The sequence below is a fragment of the Mercenaria mercenaria genome, chromosome 10, assembly GCF_021730395.1.
Source record: "Mercenaria mercenaria strain notata chromosome 10, MADL_Memer_1, whole genome shotgun sequence".
Lineage (NCBI taxonomy): Eukaryota > Metazoa > Mollusca > Bivalvia > Venerida > Veneridae > Mercenaria > Mercenaria mercenaria.
The window spans coordinates 78,086,265-78,111,765 of record NC_069370.1 but is presented as its reverse complement, the minus strand read 5'-3'; the positions used below and the strand labels follow the sequence as shown (position 1 = coordinate 78,111,765).

At 35.3% G+C, this 25,501-nt stretch overlaps 1 protein-coding gene across 1 annotated transcript in view; it reads left to right on the top strand.

Moving 5' to 3' along the window:
* LOC128546258 (multiple epidermal growth factor-like domains protein 10) overlaps window positions 1–25,501 on the top strand; it is a 66,929-nt gene that overhangs the window by 27,745 nt on the left and 13,683 nt on the right. The window contains exons 2-4 of the mRNA XM_053516554.1: window positions 700–1,117; window positions 9,920–10,137; window positions 15,563–16,225. Of these exons, the coding sequence (XP_053372529.1) occupies window positions 700–1,117; window positions 9,920–10,137; window positions 15,563–16,225 (1,299 nt within the window). The remainder of the gene's footprint in view (window positions 1–699; window positions 1,118–9,919; window positions 10,138–15,562; window positions 16,226–25,501) is intronic.

Here is a 25,501-nt window from a genome sequence, read left to right as displayed (position 1 = left end):
AAATTTTGATAACTAATTATCATATGAAAACAGCAGGTGATAGTTCTTAAATTTTTGTAAAAAGTTTTACATTTCAACATTTATATTTCTTAAGGTTTGTTTAATAAACGGAATGGTTGGTAAGGCTCTATGGGTAGGGTAGTGTGAACAATATTAGCAGACAATAAAATACCAAATAATTATATCATTCGAGGAAATAACAGACACAAATAAAGCAAACAGTTTGTTTATCAAATCCTGAAACATTCCATTTTTATAAGTTTTTATACTGTTAAATTTAAAATTAGTACGTGTTATATATTATTTTGTAAAGATTAATGTATCTATCTAAGACAGAAACAATTTAAAGGATATATTCTAATTCTGTACCATTGTCGTCTTTATTAAATTTTGATATCTTGATTTAGTCATTAATTCCCCTAAACTCTGAAAGGCACTTAAACTAGAGCTTGATTTGTTATTTATTCACCGTAGCACAAGTGTCTCACAATCAATTCATTTCTGGTAAAGCTATGATGTTCAGTATAAATATGCATATACAATATCAAGTTTGTAAAATGGAACATTAAAAGTATTTAATTTGTCCGTTCCCATATCTTTACAATTACACACCTAATAATACTAATCATAGTCATTCACTTCTTTTACTGACATAATTCTTAAATTTCTCATATTGACATAAGTCTATGTCTTTTGCAGCTGTTTCAAGAGCGGAAAACATAACATGTAGCAGTGAATGCTCCGACGAGACGGGAACCTGTAATCATACAACAGGCGAATGTTTGCATGGGTGCAAGGATGGGTTTGCGGGACCAGATTGCTCTTTTGAATGCCCTGCAAACTGCAATTTTTCATCCGAGAACGAGACTGGAACATGTAATCATACAACAGGAGAATGTTTGCATGGTTGCAAGGATGGGTTTGCTGGAACAAGTTGCTCCGTTGAATGTCCACAGAACTGTGCCCCTTCCGACGACAGAGAAAATGAAATATGTAACGCAACGTCTGAGGACTGTGTCTATGGATGTAAAGATGGATTTTATGGTCGCAATTGCACAAACAAATGTTCTGATCAAGTTCCGTATTGCATGCGATGCTCTGCAAAGGATGGTAACAGGTAGATAAAATGCGTTTATGCTATGATTTAATAATTGTATTCCTGCAGTTAAGTTAATCCATTGCAAATGTACTGGACACTAACTCTTAAATGTGTTTTGAAATTTCTCCTATGGCTTAAGTTTTGACGGCATTAAACACAGTTTGGAAAGTCACAGTGTACTTGGAGTATAGATGAAGCGCTTATTTCCACGTTACACACAAATACGACATTAAATATTTCTAAGTTTTTTCAACTTATGAGAGTTAATTTACTCCCTGTGTTCAATCTCCACAGGCCGATTATCATAATGGAAAGTTTAAGGATGTGCTCTCTGAGTAAATAGACAGTTCTGCTTTATGTCAGTCACGGAATGACAATTTTGGATCAAGTTATTACCCGATACTCTTTCCCTAACTGTGTGACAGGAAAGGCCGTACCAGCGACAGTAACCATCAAAACAAATCAACACCCTTTACAATTTTTACAAATTTATTTACATAAGATGATTATTAACAATGAATAGATGATATGAAAAAAGAACAAAAATAAAACTGATTATAAGAAAGAAAGAAAAAAAATCAAAGTTCAGTATCACCAAATACAAAGTTCCGACACTTCCATTTGAATGTGACGTGGCACAGTTCTTTCATTTAATTGCGAACTTTAAGTAGCACAAAAATATATATAACAACATATCTTCTAATCAAGTCCCTTTAAACCGTGAATACGTTGATTCCGTTTTGGCTCCCTATGGTGGTAGGTGATTGCATCCCTGAGCTGACTTCAGAGGATAACAAAAATCATCGTCTTTGCGGTTTACGGCACAACCATGGGACCAAAGCTCTGCGCTGGGAATATCACATCCAGGCGAGTGAAGACAAGTGAACCTCGGGCATTGTACTTCCGGGTTATGACATCACCAGGAAAATCGTCTGGCGGAAGAAGCTAAAATATATAACATATGGTAAGCACCATAGCAAAACAAATAATTCAGGGCATAAAACTGCTCCTTTGGGTACACCATACCTCCGTAGGCTCCCATGAATAACACGTGCTACTTATACAAAATATATGTGCTACTAAGTTCAGACGTCACGTGATTAAAATACGTCACTAGTTACTTCCATTATTACAAAAATTACTTACTTAAAAGACTAAAGTTAAAGTATGAAAAAGATATGAAAAGTTTATGATGAAAAAGTATAGTAATGGAAATGATAAACTGCAGCTATTATTTACAACTACAAATTAACAAAATTCAATGTAAATCAAACGTTATACAATACTTGGTATCGATATAGCATCAAATGCCATACAACAAAACGGACATTGTATGTATATGCTATAGACTGGCACACAATTTCATATTACAATAATATATTACATACATGGTACTAGACTTGCCATATAGATTTAATCATTACAATGCAATGCAGTAATGGCGTTCCATAACAACGAAATGTTTGACATATGTTTTTGAAACAGAGTACTTTACAAATATCATGTTACAAATTTCAGTACAAATTTTACATCTTATATAAACGAAACATTTTAGATTCCTCTTTCGAAATAATTTACAAAAAGTCTGAAAAATTTAATAAATTATCCTGACATACCGAAACTAGCCAAAATCACATGCCGAAAAGTAAATGTTACAGAATTCTGTAGAATGCACAAAAATTTACCAAATAAAAATCGTAATGCAAAAATCATACAAAAATCTAACAAATAAATTTCTTACCTCGATCGAGCATAAATTTCTAGCAAGAAAAATTAATCAGACATAGATTCGTCTATAATGTCGGAAGGTGGTGTACGCAAGGCATATCTAGTCCAGTCTATTTAAAGGGTAATGTCCCGCCAAATACTAAATTTCATGGGACTCACGGCTAAGTCGTGAGCTCTGAATATTTTTATTTTCACGGGATTCACGATATAGCCGGGAAATCTGACTATTTTGGCGCGGATTGTAATTGACAATTTAAGGCCCGTTATAGTGGTTTTGGGGATAAAAACATAAATTACTTAAGTTTATAAAATATCAACTTTCTTATTACTGAACCGAATTTAATGAAATTTACATGGAAATTTAAGTTATGAAATACAGAAAAACATGAGAGGTATTTTATGCGTGAAATCTAACATTTACCTCAATAACTCAAAAATTTACAAAAAGATGATGCAATACCTGCCTTTACACTACAGATAAAATAAGGATCATGAAGTCAATTCTATTATGCTAGGGGATGTGAGGGTTGTTGTACATTTCATTACTTCTCATGAACAGACTCAGTTTCATAAGAGAATGTCTAGAACTTCTTAATGCTGCAAGACATTTTCTAAATGAATCAATATAAACAACATTTACATATTTTTCAACGGCATATACTGTTTTGTACCTTTTATATTTACTCAGTTTTGCATTGTATTCACACCTATCTTTCCATTCCTGGATATACTGGTCCTTCAGTCGTTGTACATATTGCAGTCTGAACAAATTAGGATTGTCAACCCTTTGTGAGTCTCACACATACCTATAACCATTTTCATAAAAATGAGTTCGTATTATCAGTAACCCATTTACTGTAACCAATATTGTCATAATACATAAGTATATCATAACACATCCTGATGCATCTGCCTTTTGGCAAGTTTAACAAACGTATCCAGTATTTGGTAGTACACTTAGCAGCATATATATACAGTGTATGAGTGAATGTGTGCATAATAAACATTATACACAAATGGTACTTTAGTACTCACTTAATAAATCGACTGTGAAAATATAACGTATCCCCACAACACAAATCATTAACTCACGTTATATAGTAACAGAAAGCACGATATTAGTCTGTTGTTCAACAACTTTTCGAGTTTTATATAATTGTGTCCTTTTTCTCCTCAAAACGTGCATGGATCTTGCAAACTGACTTTTCTTCCGTCAGGCTTTTATAGCTGATGCTGACCTAGCTATGCCAGATGAACGGGATAGTTACTACTGCTTCTGAATTCCTATGATAGTAAGGTGCCCTGCAGCTAATTGATAGGGAACATGCTAACAAAGCTAAAATTTAAGAAAATAGCCAGACTAGCATCGTATGTAAAACCTATCGCTTTGGACAGTGTAGGTTATCCCTTTTTATGCGGAAAGTCTAAACAGGGCCCCGAGAACATGAAATATGGCAAAGCCTCAAAGGACAAGAAGAAGTCAGATTGTACATTTCTGTAATTTTTACTCATCAAAACAAAGTGAAAATTTGGAAGAAAGTATCCACTTTAATAATATATATATATATATATATGTTTAGACACGCTGGTGAGCCATTTACGGCGAAACTAGTTTGTGACTTTTATATTAAAATTTAAGAAAACCTAAGCGAGCGTGTGAAGTCATTTTATAATTTTACGATATATATATATATACATCACTTCTAAACAGAAATTATCCTAAAACTATCATCCAAAATGGAATCAGCAAAGCACTAAAAATTCCAAGAGAGACACTACTTAAAACACAAATCAAACCACATAAAGACACAATTCCTTACGTATCTACATTCAACCCTAAAAACCCTGAACTATATACAATTATCACAAATGATTTATCACAAATAATTTACCTATAATAATGTCAGACACTAAAATGAAAGAGGTACTCACAAACTCAAAATTTATCAAAAGCAAACGGCAACCACCAAACCTTAAAAAATTATTGACAAAAGCTAGATTCACAATAAAGTCTGATAAAAACGGAAATTTCACCGTAACAAAATGCAAGAGACCCAACTGTAGTTTATGCAAACATATAAACGAAAGCCATTACTACAACTTTAACGGCAAAAGATTTTAAGTAAATGAAAATATGTCCTGTGATGTAAAAAATGTACTGTATGTAATCACCTGCAACGGATGCAAAGAATATTATATTGGCCAAACTGGCGATAAATTAAGAACAAGAAGAACTATCCACGCACAACAAATACGAGACCCTTCAACTAGACAAATTCCACTAAGTAGTCATATAGATATTTGCAATAATAAAGATCCAAAGTTTCAAATGTTCCCATTTTTTAAAATGAAAGTACGTAGTACTTCAGCTAGGTTAGCGAAAGAAAATTATTTTATAAAATGCTTTAAACCAAAACTTAACAGCCTACAGTAACAGTTATATTCTGAATAATTAAATAACAACGTTTTTTACGCCCCTTTGAGAAAATAACGTCAGAATTACGTCCCTTTATATTGACGTCGCGTCATTACCATAGTAACGTCACGTTACATTGTATGTACACTGATGAGCCGTTAGGCGAAACTAGTTTGTATTTTTATAATTAAATACTGTTGGAAAGGCATGTGAAGTCATTTTATTTATTTGATTTATAGACTTCCATCTTGTGCCGGGTCTTTTCATTGTCAAGTATATATATATATATATATATATATATATATATATAATAGACAGAATTTATACGAACTAAATCACCACCACAATATACCAGACCAATTACGGCAAAGCGCCTAGCAGTAAAAACGAACACGCACATGCCACAGCAAGTCCACTAACCCAATAAGATTAGTTTCGGTGCTGCTTTATATAAGAGCCCGAATTATACTACACATTCGTACTGGTTCAACATTTGCATATATATACTCAAATCTCTGTTTTCATGTCTCACAAATCAGTTGTGACATTTTAGTCTTTTTAACTGATTGGGACCTAGCAGTAAAAACGAACACGCACATGCCACAGCAAGTCCACTAACCCAATAAGATTAGTTTCGGTGCTGCTTTATATAAGAGCCCGAATTATACTACACATTCGTACTGGTTCAACATTTGCATATATATACTCAAATCTCTGTTTTCATGTCTCACAAATCAGTTGTGACATTTTAGTCTTTTTAACTGATTGGGACCAGAGAAGCTATATTTTCTCTCTCTGAAAGTGAACTGGATCTCGAGGATACACTGAATATATAGAGATATTTTCGAACATGTGACAGCGAATATTATATTTTTCAAATTTTCTTAGAGACCGCAGCTGAAACCAAACTTTTGAGTGATATGAAATTTTGAGTTATCGGATGACGATCTCTAATCACTGAGGAGAATTTAAATGCTCGCCGCAACATTCGTCTCATGGTAAAGGAGAACACCAATTATTTTCCCATAGACTTCCATTATCGCATTATGGTGTGTACGGCGTTCCATAAATCGAAACATGTATATCAAATCACATTTTATCTAGAACTGTCTTAGTTCTAGCAAAATATCAGACGAAAAAGATATGAATTGTGATACTTTACTGAAGTATTATTTGCGCGAATAAGATGAGCCCTTGTTTACATTGTTATTATAGCAGGATAAATTCGTTTTATAAAACGTTTTCCAAAAAACATAAAATGTAACATATTTTGTCAAATTGTATAATGAAATACTGTATTTTGAAAACAAAAGTCAGTTTTTAGAATTGTTGACATGACTGACCAGTCAGAGCGGACACACATTACCTTATTCCCAGGTATAGGTTTACCTTATTCCCTGTATTTTTTAAGTGGTGTTCTACAAAGTTTCATCAGAAAAATGTTCAGGTTTGCGAAAGATATGTACAGTTTACTGAGGTCAAACTCTTCCTATATACAGGCCCATATTCAGACTTTGTCTTCAATTTATTCCAACTTATTACGTTCTAAGCACTAGATTTTGCTTGGTTCATTCCAGAAGAAATAAAAATAAAGTCTATTAACGTTATATTGAGTTTTGCCTTACGTGCGAATTTTCCTAAAAGTGGATGTCCGATAAAGTAATTTACTTTTCGCCGCGTTCACTTTAGAAATAGAATCAATTATGGCATATTTTTTCCAAAGTCTTTCTAAAATTGATCTTTAAAAGGCTTGTAATCATTGGAACCCTTGAAGGATTTTCCAATGCTAAATGAATTCTGAACAATTGGATGACATTCATACTTTTTTCATTTTATAGCATATCAGATTTTCTGACACTTGTATTCCCGTAAAGAACTATATCGCGACTGATAAATAAGAAAAAAGGGGTGTTCCGTAGAAAGATACAAATTCTGAAATGCAACCCTCTAGTTTCACTTCTTTTCGCTTCTTTCAGTGTCTCAATAGCATAGTCTGACGTGTCAGGGACAGTTTCGTATTGTTGCCCGGTTGCATTTTTTAATAAAATAGGTAAATATTTATATGCCTTTGTATTCAACTGGTTATTTTTTAAGTTTATAGATTTAATGATTCCTGCAGATGAGCAATGATTGTGTAAAAAATAATAAAAAGTGCTTGAATTGATTTCCGTTGTTCCGTGTAGAAGGTCGGGTTCTTCAGCTTACCATAGGTAACAGAAGTCGGACTAAACGGAAACGGGCATCTGTCCATCTAGATTCAGATTTAATTTGCGAAAAAAGTAAACGGTTATGAGACACTTTTCTTACCACCATTTTGTCCGGACACATGCTTTATAAATATACATGTTTTAGGTCAGTCATTTGCAGATACTACGGAACAGCTCGTACAAGTGTGCAACTGGACCATCTTTACCTCAAAATTTAGTGTCCTACAAATGGTTTACCCGTACTTGGATTCAATGTTGTTATATTTTCTGGTCCTTTTGGATCATGGAGTTCTTTCAACATAATGTGTAATAGAGTTCCGCTTAAGCCGGTACTAGGGGGCGTGAGAGGTGTTGCATATTTCATTAACCCTCATGAACAGACTCAATCAAGCCAAGCCTGCTTCTTCTTGGTTGCTTTCTTTGCTTCAAAAGGGTCTTTTTACAGATTTTATTTACTACTCGTTTTAATCATTAAAAGCAAAAGAAGTGGCCGGCTGAAAACATCACATGATGAAGTGTAAAGCATGTGCAAAACATTCGCTATACACCACTTTTTAAATGTCTACTACCAGTGACAGTATTTCTATACCTAAAATCATTTTTCTTATTTTTAACCCACGAAGCGTATATTTAGCCCACCAGCCATACATTTAGATGATCATGGTGATGTTTGGAGGATCAAAACCAAAACAAATAGGCAAATAGAGGATTGGACATTTTATTTTCACAAAATGATACAAACTTGCCCTTATATCATTCCTAAAGATAGCACATACAAACACTTAAGCTTAAAAACTACAACTGTATTCGGCATATGACCTTAACATAGAAAAATCAAAATTGCCTGTACTTTTTATTTTCATAGACCATTCTTGGATGCAGGTAAATTTTAAACTTAGACACAATACTTTTTCGCTTGGTACATATCTATAGGTATATCATTCTTATTCATGAAAAATGAACATTTTAGCAGTATAAGAATATTTGCTACATGCGTCAAGAAATACATATTTAATCTCGGAAATCAATATCTTTATGCCGGAGACTCATTTTTTATATCAAGAAACACATACTTTCCAAAAATGATTTACTGACATCAAAGAAATGGTTTTTCCTGTCCCTTTCAACTTTTAACGGTAATAATAGACACGTTTTTCTATATCAAGAAGTAGGCATTTTATTCAATTTTTGATTGTTTAGATTGTTTCTAATACGTGTTTTCTATATTAGAGTCAGTGTCACACTTTACGACTTATATCAAGTCATGACCAGAAGGGAAAGGGGATGGTTTGATTCTAAGAAAAATAATTTTCATGACCTTGTCCAAAATTTTAGTTCCTGCAATAAAGAAGTAAGTTAGTTCAGTCAGTGGGACGGTATTCGGAGACCCTTGTATTTCGTCTTAGTCTTGTAGCGCAGTAATTATACTTAACGTCGATGATGTCATATTAATGCTAAAAAGTGACACATATATATTTTTCTCTTTATTCCGAAAATATACTAGTGAAGTAGACTCTGTTGTACTTCAGTTATCTCATGAAATTTCACACATACTGGTATCTGAACGCGCATATGTAAAATTTCGTGTTAACAGCATATAAATGTGGGGAATCTCGTTGTTAAAACACATTTACTCTCCAGTTGAAACATTACCTTAAACGACACAATCATCAGTTTTATGCTACAGTGCTTGGTTGCGTATAATCTGGCATATTTAATCTTAAGACTTGATCCACCAGTTCTGTAAACCTTTTTATATTCATAAATTGCAGCCTTAGTATGATTGTTTTTACTGGCATTTCAACTCGTAGGTAGCACCTCGGATTTCATAATTAGTTGACATACTATTAAGATAGTTAAGTTTGAAACAATGTAGAATTTCATTAAACCACATTATTCAAAGCATCATATCTAATGGAAATTCAGCTAATAAAATAGTAAGATCATATGCTTGATATTTTGTTAAAGCGATTGAAAATGTTAGTCCTCTGTTCAAATTTAACAATGGACTTCTATTGGAAAATCGTACTTTTGGTAATATTTTTGCATATAGAAAAAGTTCAAGGATGTAGATTTTAATGAAACATTTCATACTTGTAGAATTTCATGTAAACTATATGGCCGAATAAAATATAAATGTCCCTGTGCTTAGTTTTATATAATTCAGCAAATACCAATTTGAGCCGTTATATTATTGCTACTTTTATATAAATATTTTGGATTGTTTTACATCAACACATATTTATTTATAAAGTGATCCTTAAGAAAGACAACAGCGCTTAATACACGAGACAGAATAGATTCCCAGCAACATTATTTCCTTATAACAGTGGCCAGGCATTTTTCTAGATTTTCTGGATAAATGTCGTTACGCCGTCGCTGCTAGTTTATTAAACATACAGGGCTACCTTCAACAATACAATTTAAAGTTGAAACGCTCTTTATAATAATATCACTATTGTTTTCCAGTGGATTTGTATGCAACGAATGCAGCAGAAACTTCTACCGAGTTAACGGTAGATGCTATGGATGTAACTACTTTTGTATTATCAAGCCAGGTCAGCCTCTACCAACATGCAGGGAACGTGACGGATACTGTAATTTCGGTTGTCGTCCAGGTCGCTATGGTTTTATATGTGGCAGAAAATGTAGCCCCACTTGCAATGATATTTGTCAAAGGGAAACTGGTAAGACTTTAACATCTATTCGGATAAACTTGAATTGTAAATTACATATATTTTTCATCTTATATTTAAAAAAGCATATGACACGGCTAAAAGTTAATACATTCTGCAATACTGTTTAAACGAAATAAATGTTTCCATTATACGTAAAGGTCATTATCGATTCGATCACAATGTGGAGCAAAACCTTTTTTGGAACTTCTGTCTAGCAACTATCATAATTTGCCAGATCTTATACTCGTGTAAGCGCACGCCCCAATATGTTCATTAACATGTTACGGTATCCTTACAAATAGAGCAGATTTGTTTCAAATGATGAATGTCAGGCTAATGATCGTTAAGTCCAGTTGGCATTAAACCGGCAAAAAATCTCAATTTTAGGGTAATGAGACCAATGCTTGGCTTATGCCAATGCTCGGCGTAAGTCATATTTAGCACTGAATAAGGAATAGCATTATGGTGTGTTAGTTCGCTTTTGCATAACCTGTACGTTTAAAACCGATATCTCATGACTGCGTCAGGGAGTCCACTGGCTCAGTGGTTAGAACATTGGACTTCCTAACCAATGGAATGCGACCCGATGTAATGGTCAGTTTTTTTAAGTCCCCGGGGAAAAACAAACAATTGATTTCTTCCCCGGAAAAAATCAGCCCCTTAGTTTCCCCCCCCCCCCCCCCCCCCCCCCCCCCACCCAGTTTTTGTGCCCAAACAACTGGTTGTTGTTTTTTCTCCCCCTGGTTAGCTTTTCCCCTATCATTTCTTTTCAAAAAGGAGGGAGAAAATAGTTGAGAGGGAAAACCGACTAGTTTCCCCCTAGTATGTATATAATTATCTACATACCTGGATGATAATAGACAGTGGAATGTGGAAGAAATTGTTTAGTTAGTTTTCCCCTCATAGTATGTATGTTTCTACATGAATGAATAATAGACGGTGAAGGAGGAAGAAACTGACTGGTTGGCTCTTTCTACCCAAGTATGTATTTATCTACGAACCAAAGTGATTACACGCGTAGTTGGTTCTTTATCCACATTATGTATGTATCTACATGTCTGAGTAAAACACAATGAAGGGGAAAGAAACTGACTGGTTGGTTCTTCCCAACCCGATGAGCATGTATCTGTATGTCTGAAAAATACAAAATGAAGGAGGAAGAAACTGACTAGATAGTTCTTCCCTCCCTAGTGTGTCTGTATCTGCATGCCTGAATAATAGGCAATGAATTGGGAAAACTGACTAGTTGTTTTTTTATCCCCCTAGTGAGCATGTATATGCATGCCTGAATAATACATGGTGAAGGGGAAAGAACCTATTTACTTAGTTCAAAAAATTTCTCCCTGGGATGTACAAATCTGCATGTCTAAATAATACACGGTAAAGGGCGAAGAACTGACTGGTTTGTTCTTTTCCTAGTGTGCATGTATCTGCAGGTCTGAATAAAACACAATGAAGGAGGAAGGAACTGACCAATTGGTTTTCCCCTAGGATGTATGTATCTGCCTGTCTGAATAATACATCGTGAAGGGGGAAGTAACTGCTTAGTTGGGTCCTTCCCCTGTAGTGTGCATGTATCTGCATGTCTGAATGGGGTAGTGCTGGGATTTCAGAACGGCCTTGGACATTTACACTCGAATCCAGAACGACGTTGGACATTCGAATCCAAAATGACCCAAGAACGATATTTAGACATTGAAAACAGGATCGACATATGACATTCGAACCAAAGAACGACATTTGAAATTTGAATCCAAAACGACATTGGATTTCAGAACGAAATTGGACATTCGAACCCAGAACGACATTGGACATTCAAATCAAAAATGACACTGTACATTTGCTTTCAGAACGAAAATGGACATTTGAAACCAGAACGAATTGGATATTCGAACCAAAAATGACATTGGACATTCGATTTCAGAACGATTTTGGACATTCGAAACCAGAACGACATTGGACGTTCGAATCTAAAACAACATTTGACATTTAAATCTAGAACCACATTGACATTCGATTTCAGAACGTCATCGGACATTCGATTTTGAAATGACATTGGACATTAGGATCAAGAACGACAGTGGACATTCGAGTTCATACAATTCAGAACGACATGGACATTTGATATTTCAGAATGACATAGAACATTCGACTCAAGAACGACATTGGAAATTATAATACAGAACGACATTAGACGTTCGAAACAGGAACGAAATTGGAATTCGAACCCATAATGACATTGGACAATCAAATCTAAAACGACATTTGACATTTGAATCCATAACGACATTGGATATTCGATTTTAGAACGACATTGGATATTCCATTTCGAAACGACATTGGACATTTGATTCCAGAACGACATTGGACATTCGAATTCAAAACGATATTGGGCATTCAATTTCAGAACGACATGGACATTTGATCTCAGAACGACATCGGACATTCAAATCAAGAACGACATTGGACATTGTTTACAGAACAAAATTTGACATTCGAATCTAAAACAATATTTGACATTTGAATCCAGAACCACATTGGACGTTCGATTTCAGAGCGTCATTGGGCATTTAATTTAAAAACGACATGGACATTCGAATTCAGGATGGCATTGGACCGTCGAATCAAGAACGGCATTGGACATTTGTTTCCAGGACGACATTTGACATTCGATTTTAGATCGACACTGGGCATTCTAATCCGAAACGACATTGGACATTCGAATCAAGAACGCTATTGGATATTCGAATCCAAAACGCCATTGGACATTCGAATCCAGAACGACATTGGACATTATAATACAGAACGACATTAGACGTTCTAAACAGGAACGAAATTGGAATGTCGTATTCCAAACGACAATAGACATTCAAAACCAGAATGACATTGGACATCCGAATCTAAAACGACATTGGACATTCATTTCCAGAAAGATTTCAGACTGACATTGGATATTTGAAGCCAGAACGACATTGGACATTCTATTTCAGAACGACATTGGACTTTTGAAAACTAAACGACATTGCACAACCCAGAACCATATTGAACATTCGAAACCAGAGCGACATTCGACTTCAAGACGACATTATATATTTTATACAAGAACGACATTGGACAGTGTATAAATTACGCTGTGCTTCCATTATTAGCGTGTTCTAGATTCAAGATGAGGAACACCTCTTTGAATTGATAGTGGATTGATAGTTGCATGGTTTCATGTGCATGTGCCAAAGTCAGTAACCATCATACTTACCGTAATCTTGACCGACTTAGGTACATATGGTTTACCTCCATTCTAAAGATAGAACGTCCATGACAGATCACGAATGTTAAATGTGGGCCTTTCTATCGTTTCCTACGACTCTTTGTACGTATTATGTTGTTTCAGGGAACTGATGGTAGACCTCCTTCGCCACCATAAGTATCCTATCAGGCAAGGGGAGGGCGAGAGGAGATAGCAGGAGGAAGTGAGGAGGACCTTCTTGAACCCCAGAAACGTATAAAACGTTTAAGGAGCCGGTGCTCAGAATCATTATCGATATCTTGTTGATAAAGGACCTGCCTTTAACTCCTCTTCGAGAGGAGCTACTAAATTTTTTCATCCGCCAGAAACGTTAGAAATAGCGTGAGAAAAGCTAAGCATTGAAAACAAAACACTGTTTGCATTTAACACATATAAGTTTATTTCTTTAGCCAAAGCTTGACGTAGACCCAGATCATCTCTTTCAGAACCACTAATGATGATAGGTGCGCATGCATTTTTTATTATTTTTTTTCGGGTCAGAGGAGGGACTCCTTTGCCAAATTGAGTAGCTCCTCTCGAAAAGAAGTGGAAGGAAGGTCCCTTTATCAACAATATGTATAGTGGAATCGATAATGTCACGAGTGGCTGAGCTGAATCTGAGCACGTCAATATTTTTCCATTTTAAATGATAAACTTTTTACCTTCCCATTTACAGCGGGATTATTTTTCCAGAGTTTATTATTTTGTCCAGCGGGCGTCAGGATAGCCTGTTATCCAGTGTGTAGATTAAATGTCAAAATCAGTCCTCATCCTCAAAATCTCTCAGTTGTCAGATTGTCTATCTATAGTAAGATTAACTTCACAGCCGCTAAATATCTTATATTTGCTACTACATGACCATCATTAGACCCGAAATATCTCTTGTTTACCACTTTACTCCTTTGTTTCCGTTCAGTTTCCAATCAGTCATTACTTTGTTTATTTTGTGCGGTACATTGCCTTTCCACAAGTTGCGCAGACTGATAATGACATAAGAAAAAAGCTTCTTCTTCCGAAAAGCTCAGTTTCACTACGACAATCGATTTGGTATTTTTCCTTTGAAAGTTGGCGGTATTAGGATTAAGCTTTCTTAAGGTAATTCCTGGAATTGTTTTCAGGCTCGAGGTAACTGTGGTCTTGAGATTTAAAAGAATAACCCCAAAACATAACCTGTTCCTGACACACGCAGTCCTTGAAGTTTGACGGTTGTAGGTATTAGCGCTCTGAAAACACGTGATCTATCCACGAATAGACCGACCGATACACTGATAGAATTACGTAGTTTCTGCTGTTTCCGTGATTTCATACTCGTTCTTTTGTCAACAACATCTGCGATTTAAATCACCATGTCTGCAACAGGAATGTTTGTTAATATGTTCATTGTTTTGGAAAAGCCGGATATATCTTATGCTGTGTTCCGTGTTTTTCCAGTGGAATGTAGAAGAAACCTTTTTGAATTTCATAGACATATTTAAGTATTTTCATGAGTGATAGGAAAATCGCGAAAGAAAATGTTTGACCGTTTTGAATTGCTATAGTCATGATAATTTGTAGCATCAAGTGGAGACAAATTTACATTTGTTTTGAACTGTACTATGCATGAGATCATGGTTTACTCACAAGCATGCTATTTAATTTCTGTTGTTAACAGAGATTCTTTTGAACTTCTGCAATTTATAGGACATACTCCTGTCCATCTTATAGCTGTAGAAATATTATTGTCTTTTTTGTGAAGGATCCTGTGGAGGATGCAAATATCCAGGTTACTGTGGACCAACTTGTGAAATTGAATGTCAAGATGGTTGCAAATTACAACAGTGTAACCAGTCTTGCTATGTTCCCCATTTTTCCAGTGGACTGTAGAAGAAATCTTTTTAATTTCATTGACAGATTTAAGTATTTTCAAGAGGTATAGGAAAATCGCGAAAGAAAATGTTTGGCCGTTTTAAATTGCTATAGTTAAGATAATTGTAAATTTGTAGCATCAAGTGGAGACAAGTTTACCTTTTGGATTGTTAATTGTACTACGCATGAGAAAATGTTTTACTTATAAGCATGCTGTTTGTTAAGTTATGTTGTGTCTGTTACGAGAGATTCTGCACTCCTGTCCATCTTATAGCTGTAGAAATATTATTATCTTTTTTGTTAAAGGATCATGTATTGGAGGATGCGGATATCCGAGTTACTGTGGACCAACTTGTGAAATTGAATGCCAAGACGGTTGTAAATTACAACAGTGTAACCAGTCTTGTGATTGCGTGAATGGATGTAATCATTATTACTGGGGAAACAAATGCCCGAACCTCTGTAGCGGAAGTTGCAAGGTGCCTGCAGACGATTCTGCAATATGTGACAGTATCGATGGGACCTGTCTTCACGGATGTAAAGACACTAAACATTGGGGTAATAAATGCATTTCTTGCTCAGATGGTTGTCTAAATATAACCTGTGAACAGAAATCTGGGGACTGCACGGAAGGATGCACGAAGAAGACAGTATATGGTGGGCAATGTAAAGTAGTATGCAGTGACAATTGTTTAAATGGCACGTGTGAGAGAGCCGACGGATATTGTAACGATTGCATAGAAGGAAATTATGGTATACAATGTGAAAATGCCTGTCATGTAAATTGCATCAATAGCACGTGCGATAGAGTAAATGGATCCTGTGTTTATGGATGTAAAACGGGCACCTATGGAGAAAAATGTAACAAAGACTGTAGCGACAAGTGTTTTGATCTGAAATGTGAGAGAGTCGACGGTAATTGTACTGACGGATGTGTATCAGGATATCAGGGATTCCATTGTCTGACCGGTATGTGCAATATTTATTTGAAAAATTGTATGTTATAGTCTATTGTAAATTGTTATCTTGTGGAGATGTTTGCTATATTGTGAACAGTCATGTTTTCTACTATAGCATATCCGCCACCATTGAGAATTCTATTTTTTATCGCCCATCACTATGGTGGCTATCTTAAATGTCAAAATGGTATCCATATTTCAATATGCATACATCGCTTTATTTTCAATCTAGCCTTTGAATAAAGCAGTTTTTCTAATATTATATTTATAAATGGTAAAGGCACGTATATTTATAAGGGTTGTAGATGTATGAAGTTTTAGTTAAGTATTGTTGTTGAAGTTTTTTAACCATGAGAAACATTTTTCAAATGTTATGTGAGGTTAAAAAATCTTACTTCTGTGAAATGGCCAAATGTAGTCAACGTTTTAAAGAAATACTATGTTTATTCAAATACATGTTTATGACATTCATTTTACAAAGTGTCATTTATTTTAAGACGATGTATACATAAATTTTGCGTGATAGGATGTAGCAAAATTCCCTGCTGCAATAAAATACCTGTTACCTGATAGAGAGATAAAAAAAAGAGATTATATCCAATTGGTTCTTTCATTTAAACATTAGTTTATCACTTAAAATAGAAAATTTAAGTAAGAGTACAACTTTATCTCACGCAGAAAGTCTGACATAACTTAAATTTAAGTGGCAGAAAAAGATGAAAATAAATGGTAAATTTTTAACATCATGATTTTACATTTAGTGGTTTTCAATTACATGTACTTGAAATACAATATTTAGTAAGGTATGACTTTGATAAACCGCCTGCAGCATTACACAATGACATGCATTGTTGATAGCAAAACTTCAACATAAGAATTAGTTAGTATTACATGTATACCGTTGAATCTGTCTTATATCTCTCAGACAATTGAAATACACATGTATACTTGTTCAGCCTTTCATAACATTCATAACAGCTAATAAGAAAGGAGATCCCTCGGAAGCACCGAGAACAATACAAACAGTGAAAATTGCAGACTCGGTTCGATACCAGCCGAATGAAAAAGAAGCATTTGATGTTGGTTCCTTCCTGGTGTGATGTATTAATAAACTTTTAATTCAGTATCTTTGTATTACCACCACGCTTGAATGAACCGTGAACAAGACCTTCTTTTGACATTATCTTAAGCTACAATCACACTGCCCCGGATGGGCTTGCGAATGAGTTCCGGATAGCAACCGTAACGCATCTGTAGAACTCCTAACTCATTCGTAAGTCATCCGGTGTATCTGTTCAGAAATCGGGGGCATCCGTGGGCAAGGGTGTGAAGTTTTGAACATGCTCAAAATTTTGCCACGGATAATATATCCGTAAGGAATCCCTAGTAATAATTCCGTAACAGTTCTGAAAAGATCCTATAGATCTTAAAAGATCGTAACAGTCCGGAAGACAATCATTGTGGTAAAACAAATACAAGCTGTTACGGTTTTATTTTGGTCCAGAGATATAGATGTTTGCATACCACTCTCCCACAACATCCTGACACATTGGCCATGATTGTCAAGGCGTGCGTCTGTCTACGCAACCGCATGAGAATCCGGTATCCAAATCACCACAACTATCTACTTTATGACGAGGATGAGGAGTACAACATCGTCCCTGAAGCCTGGATGAATAATGTAGACATAAAGATCTTCAGCCAATTTGCGGGAATCTGAAAACGAGGGAGGCGAAAGAGGTGAAGCTCTACCTCAAGCACTACTTGAATGGACCTTAGGGTAAAGTACCTTGGCAAGACCGGATGGTTGTATGCGCTTTGGAACTTCAAAAATAAAAAGATCCTTCAAATGGCCATCCACACACTCACAGAAGAATCTTGCAACATGTTATTATTATTGTGTTTAAATGAGGAGAAGTTAGAACTAAATAAATATGTTTTACTAAACACATCTGACGTTATTTATTTGTATATCTAGCTCACCTGAGCCAAAGGCTCATGGTGAGTTTTCTTAGGGGTTCGTCGCTTGTCCGTCCTATCACATTTAGTTTGTTTCAGATCGAGGAGCGCATTTCCTGACTATTACTAATGCAATGCAAGAGGTAATGAGATCATTTTAGTATTCGCTTAATAATAATTGCGGGGTTGGTGACGGTTCCTGGAAACATTTTCTTGTAAAAATTGAAATGGGGACTGAATTAATGTTTGTGATATCTATACCCCCACAAACAAAGTTTGGGGATATTATATAGGAGTGAGCTTGTCGGTCGGCCAGTCCGTTGGTTTTCATGGTTTCCGGACAATAACTCATGAAAGACTTGACAGATTTAAATAAATTTTGGTACACAGGTGTAATATAATAAAATACAGGTCTAGTTCGGCTTTGCCTACAAACCACCATTTCTTTTGACGTAGTTATGGCCCCTATTCAACTTAAAATTTGCCAAACTCATGGTCTCCTGACAGTAACTCATGGAAGGCTTGGCAGATTTAAATAATGTTTGTTACACAGGTGTACTGTTGGAAGAACTGGAAGCTCCAGCGTTCCAAGTGTGTAATGTCCGAAAATGTTCAGCTGATGTCAGTTACAGATCTCAGAAGAACGTAACTCAGAGATCGGAAGGAATTGCAGCGATCCGGCAAGATCCGCAGCGCATTTTAATTGACATCCGGCAGACAATAGGAAAATCGCAACTAATCCTTACCTAATCTGTAACTACCAGTATTGCAATTGTTACGACTCGCAGTGGACAGCAACAAATCCCTTAGACCCGCGTAAACAATTAGCCTCACCCGTCTTCTCAACTCAGTCATCCGTATCAGATCCTAAATGCATCCTCAACAGACCGTAACAATTTCGCAAAACCCATTTTTTCTTACACATTCGTGGATCAATCCGGGGATGAAAATCCGAAACTCATCCGCAAACCCATCCGGGGCAGTGTGATTGGGGCTTTACACGAAAATGCAGGAGTTATAACTATCGGATTTAGTTCACGTTTGTCTCAGTAATATTTTAACTTGTCACCTCCCCGTGGCCAAATAGTTGTGATTGTTTGTATCAAATCAATTGACCAAAGACTATTGATTCGAGCCCTGTCAAGTTCGTTATGTAAGGAATCCTGCTGACCTGTGAAATATAAATAAATTAATCTATCTTCTTGGTGGCCATCTAAGCCTGCAAAATTCCCGGATCCAAAGCTAGAAACTTGCAATGTATCTTAAGCTATTTTGAGCATGACTTAAAACATGTACCAGTGGTCAACGTAATATTGTCTTCAAGGACTCGCCTACCTCACATGAAATAATTCTAACACATTTTTATAAAAGGATTTCAATGTGAAAGTGATTCGAAAGTCCTCTAACCCTTCAGAGACTTCCGGCATTGAATAAAAGTAAAACGCCACAAAATACATTATAATGTGATAATGATAAAATTGTATCTTGAAATTAGTTCATTGCTTTTCTTCTAATTATTTGATTTTAGTTAACGTTCGAAAATAAAACATTCTTTGTAGCACCACAGTAGTTGATTTGTTTCACAAATCAAGAGGACCAATTTGAACAGGTGACCTAGCTTTTATCCCAACATGACTCATATTTAAATTTTATCAAAGCAAACATTTTCGTCCAATTTCATGAACAGCCTGCCTGAACTGTAGCCCCTATTGCATTCTCAAAGATTTTCTTTGAATTTACTGGGCGGCCTAGTTCTGAAGCCCAGATAACTCCTATTTAAACTCGAACTAGATTTTATCAAATCAAACATTCTGATCAAATGTCATGAAGATCCAATGAAAAATGCAGTCCCTATTGCATTTACAAGGTTATTATTTGATTTGACCAGGTGACCTGTTTGACCCAACATCATCCAAATTTGAACTTGACCTAGATTTTATCAAAGCAAACATTTTGGTCAAATTTCAGGAACATTCTGATTAAAATGTAGCCCTAATTGCATTCACAAAGTTTTTTGTGACCTAGTTTTTTAACCCAGATGACCCATATTTTGACTTAACCTAGATTTTATCCAGACAAATATTCTGATCAAACTTCATGAAGATCCGGTGTAAAATGCAGTCCCTATTGACAACACTAGGGTTTTCTTTGATTTGACCTAGTGACCTAGTTTTTCACCCCAGATAACCATTTTCAAACTTTGCCTAGATTTTATCAAGGCAATTATTCTGACCAAATTTCATGAAGATCTATTGAAAAATACAGCCTTTATCGCATGCACAAACTAAATGTTGACAGAAGACAGATAGACGACAGACGATAAGACGCCGGGCATCGAGCGATCATAATAACTCACTTGAGCATTACTAAAAATGGAGAAACTAGAAATGTGTCCGTAGGACACAGATGCCCCCACTACATAACAAAGGACACAAATCTTTTCCTAGGTCAGGGGGCATAACTCCTACAATACTGAATAAATCCGGACACGAAACCCCAGGTGCCCAACTGCACATGCTGACCTGTAAATTTTGGTGACTCTAGGTCAAATACTTTTGGAGCTACGCGCAACACAACATTAAAATGAATATTTTTTTACTAAGTCTTGGGACATAACTCCTACACGACTGAATGAATTCTTACGCAAAACCCCAGGTGCACAACCACACATGCTGACCAACATTCCTGTAAAGTTTTGTGACTCTACATCAAATACTTTTGGAGCTAAGCGCGACACAACATTCTCGGACGGACGGTCAGAAGGACGGACGGACAAGGGCAAATCTATATGCCCCCCCCCCTCCCCAAATTGGGGGCATAGAAATATCTGGATGTTTCACTAAAATTTTGTATCCTCGTTTTCCCATGATTCGCGACCATAAGACTTTGTCTTCATGAAAATGAATTAAAGATAATCTAGCAACATAAACTTGTAATTACTAATGAAAATCAATCCATTTTTCATCGATATGTTTTAAAATGTACTCACCAAACAGATTTCAACATCTCTAAGTAGGTCAAATGTTTCCATGTATCACTGGAGGCCGCCATTTTACTTACCATAATTCAATTCGAGAGTGGGAATATCCCAGGATTCCTTGCAAAAAATACGGTATTTCTACATCTACATATTTTAACCCTTAGCCTGCTGGCGGCAAGTGATTCTGCCTTTGCGACCAATGCAGACCAAGATCAGCCTGCACATCCGTGCAGTCTGATCATGGTCTGCACTGTTCGCTATTCAGTCAGTATCTTTTTTGGTAAACACCCCTTTTAACAGGTAATGGTACTGTCCAAATTGAAAGATGGACAAGTTCATTATAGAAATTTAGCAGGGTAAGGGTTAACTGTATTTACTTATTTCTGTAAAATAATTTCTCTATGAAAGAATTTATCATATTTCACATCTTACACTCAAGAAACATATAAAATTAACTCATTTAAAAGGGTATTTATGAAATGAAGTATTCAGCAGTATGTAAATTACGTCAAAAACACACTAAATTGATTAGCCTTTTTTTTCAGTCTGCCATATCTTCTTCACTACTGGTCCGATTTTAGAAATTATTGTCAGCCATTCCTTGCCCTTTCAGCAATATTTAGCAACAAGTAAAAATAACATTATATACAAAACGAAAGGTTTCGCATTAGAATAATTAGGATAATTAATTAATTTCACATCTGTAATATGGAAATATGCAAAATAAAGTTAGTAATTCATATCAGAGATACATTATAGATATCAATACTTAATATTAGATCAAGATTAGATTTTTGGAGCATTAAGTTTTCTTGTAGAAACCTAGATTTTAACAGCTTTTAAGACTTTTTTAAAGATGAGAAAAGAAATATACAACATATCATTAAACTGAAAATAACAGCAGGTTTACGACTTAATCTCAAATATTAAAGTAAATTTACCAACACAAATGTTTTCTTTCTAAAACACTTTTCTAAAATAGTGGAAGTTTATGACATAAACGTGATTTATAAGAAATGTATAGACGCGACGAATCTACTTCCGTTCCGTAATCTCATTTAAAAGCTAGCACGTAACGAATACACGCATGTACTTCCGTTTACCTTAGTGTCACTTTCGGAGCCTCGTTTTCATTAATGTATCACGTGACAACAAGTACTTTAATGTATACGCAAACTTTACTTCTGTTTAGCGTTGGAAACATCAAGTTAAGGTAAGAGGGTACACTTGGATTCGAACATTTTGGGCACGGTCAGGCTTACAGTAGCGAGTCATAATATTGCACTTCCCTGATAAGCAGAATAAAAGTGGCCATTTTATAAATTGTGTGCATGTCTTGTGCTTTTGATTAATGGCAAGATCAGGACTCTCATACAAGAATACAGGAAATTATCAAAACTAATGTTTAACACCATCCGTTAAAAATAACATGCCAAAATCATCAATTTTGCACTCTTAGAACAGCCTTCAATGATCCCGTTGCAGGAACAATGTCCATTTTTTGCATTTGTCAATTTAATAGCCCCTAAAGAACTACAGGATTCATAATCTCTCCCTTAAATTAACAGACATCAAAAATCACGAAGTTCTAATTACTAGTATTACAAATATTGACGGGGGTCAAATTGACCAGTCGCCGCCTGTCAATCAAATTAATCGATAATCAAATCAGATATTGATTTTTGACACATCATCGTAAAGCTTATCGCCGCCATTTTCCTTCGACAAGCTGAAATTGTAGAGGTTCTTAGATACGAAGCAGTTACCTTGAAAAAAAAGCTTTGTTGTATAATGTAAATCTGTCTAATCATGGTTAAAAGATGTCAACGTGGACTGTGTAATTCAGACAGTCGGTATAAAGATCGATTAGTAGGAGATGTACAGTTTATTCCATTTCCGAAGCCGAAAAAAAAACCTTGAAAAATGCAAACGCTAGATGAAAACATGTGGCCATCCTCACAGTTGAACACTAGCAACTTTTTTCGACGGAAATTACTACATGTACGTTTGTTCTAAGGTACGGCAGTGTATTTAATATCATATGATCAGTTTCCTTAGGCGAATGCAATACTTTAAATTTAGATTTTCTAAGTTTACAAATACGTCACTTCGAACCAATGAAATATCCGACTTGGCAGATTATGTCAATTTCACTGGTTTTCTTCACTAAATATGGGAGTACTGCATGTATATCGACAAAGCTTGGTGTTAACACGGATCTTATTTGTGGACAAATTTTACATTTTATCCGAATAAATATGAACTTCTACTAGGTGATAGTACATGAATTTTGTAGACCATTTGTTTTAAAGGTAAATGTGCATGCATTTTTCAGAAAACCTGAACTTGGTTCAGAGAAGTATCCCGATCCCCTTCCAGCAGGCACAGTAAACTATAACAAATACACACCTGCCAGACGACCACCAACACGTCGTCCAGCTACAGACCCACCTAAGAAACCCACCTAAGAAAAGGCGTAGACTTTTATCGGATATTGCTATTAGGTTAGTAACTAAAACAAAAAAAAAACAAAAACATTTTTAAAAATTTAATTCATGGATGACATTTGAAAATATATAAATTATATAAACACGTAGAAATATTTATGCATAAATTGAGTTTTAACAGTTATATTACAAACGAAATTATAAAATTAATTCAAATTGTAATTTCCTGTTATTGTATGTACTAGATATTTTATTTACAGCAATCAAGAAAACCAAATTTGTCAAACACCGAATTAATCCGAAGAAATACCAACATCTGAGTCAGCTACAAGCAGCTCAGATACATCAAAAGGTAATTAATACAAATGCTACTTAGCAACAAAATTACTAAAGACTTCACTCATTTTAGAAAGTATTCCTTTCATTTTAACATTGTCTGGCATCACTCTTTGGATAAATAGGTCCTGTCTAGTGTACAAAACAAAGTAACAAAAATCTGCTCCAGTAATTAACAACTGTCCCTGAATTTGGTACCAATACGGATGTGTCACTTTTATCCGTATATTTTCCCCAGCTTTTTCTACACATAGTTTTGAGCTTTACTGACATCTTCCAGTGCCTCCTGCACAGTCAAGTCTCTTATAGAAAAGGGGCACTTGATTTCCAGAATTCCAATTGAAGCATTATCGCACACTTTGCCATCTGGTGATGCCCCAAGATACGGGAAGTCTGGGTTCACGACAAATCCACATTCATGAACGTGATATTTGGGGTTTTTTTCCTATACATATTACGTGCCACCTTTTCATTGGCAGTTCCGTAACTTGTTGCGGCACTTGTGAATGGTTTGGATGTTAGAACACTATACACAAACTTCTTTGTTATTGCAGCTTTACATATCATAAAGCGTCCAAAGTTTGAGGCGGTTATCCTCTTGGCTCTTTCCTGATGCCATAAGGGATTGTTACCTTGGTCTTTGGTGTTCTGTTCAAGTTTAATGGCATCAGGCTACAGGTTACACAAACTACAGGTTACACAAAATAAATTGATCCGATTTGTATTGAACTTGGAACACAGATGTCATATTGAACAACATCATTTTATTTCCCTAGACTGGTTACCCGTTTCCAGAAGAGTTGAACAAATTACTCTTTGTCATGTTTTTAAAATAAAAAATGGTCAATCCCCTGATTACATGGGTCATCATATCGTTAAACAGGATTCTGTTCACACATACCAAACTAGATCTAGCCAAAATGGGTCATTTGTGCCACCGAAAGTTAAAGGTTTTGGCCTAAAGTCTTTTTCCTACTTGGGCTGCAAGTTATGGAACATGCTGCCTCCCCACATAAGACAATTGCCCAACATATCTAGTTTTAAAAGGGCGGTAAAGGACCACTTTCTTAACGATAAGCTTCATTGCTGAACTTATGTGCTCTTTCTGTTATCTAGTCCCTGGTTGTAATGCATTTTTTTTTAAGAAATTATATTTTTACAATGTACTGTGATATTGATGTGATATTGGTGTCTATTTATTCATATGTCTTTCATTTAATTAAGAATCATAAATGGAGCAATTATAATTACATATGCATAACATATACGTTATTTTATAATAATGAACTCGGTAATTTTTTTTATATATATTCATGTTAATGTTTCATGCCTCTCTATGTCAGACCATTGGTACCAAGGACCACAATGGAAATAAGAGATTTTTTTTCTCTTTTTTGTGTCATCCTTGATATTGATGTGACTGACATAGTTCATAACACATTACTTCATATGACAACTTTTATATTTGACTATAAATTTTATTATATGCATGTATTGTAACTATGTTATGTTTTGCTCAATTATCGAAATAAATCTATCTATCTAAATCTATCAGGCAGGGAGA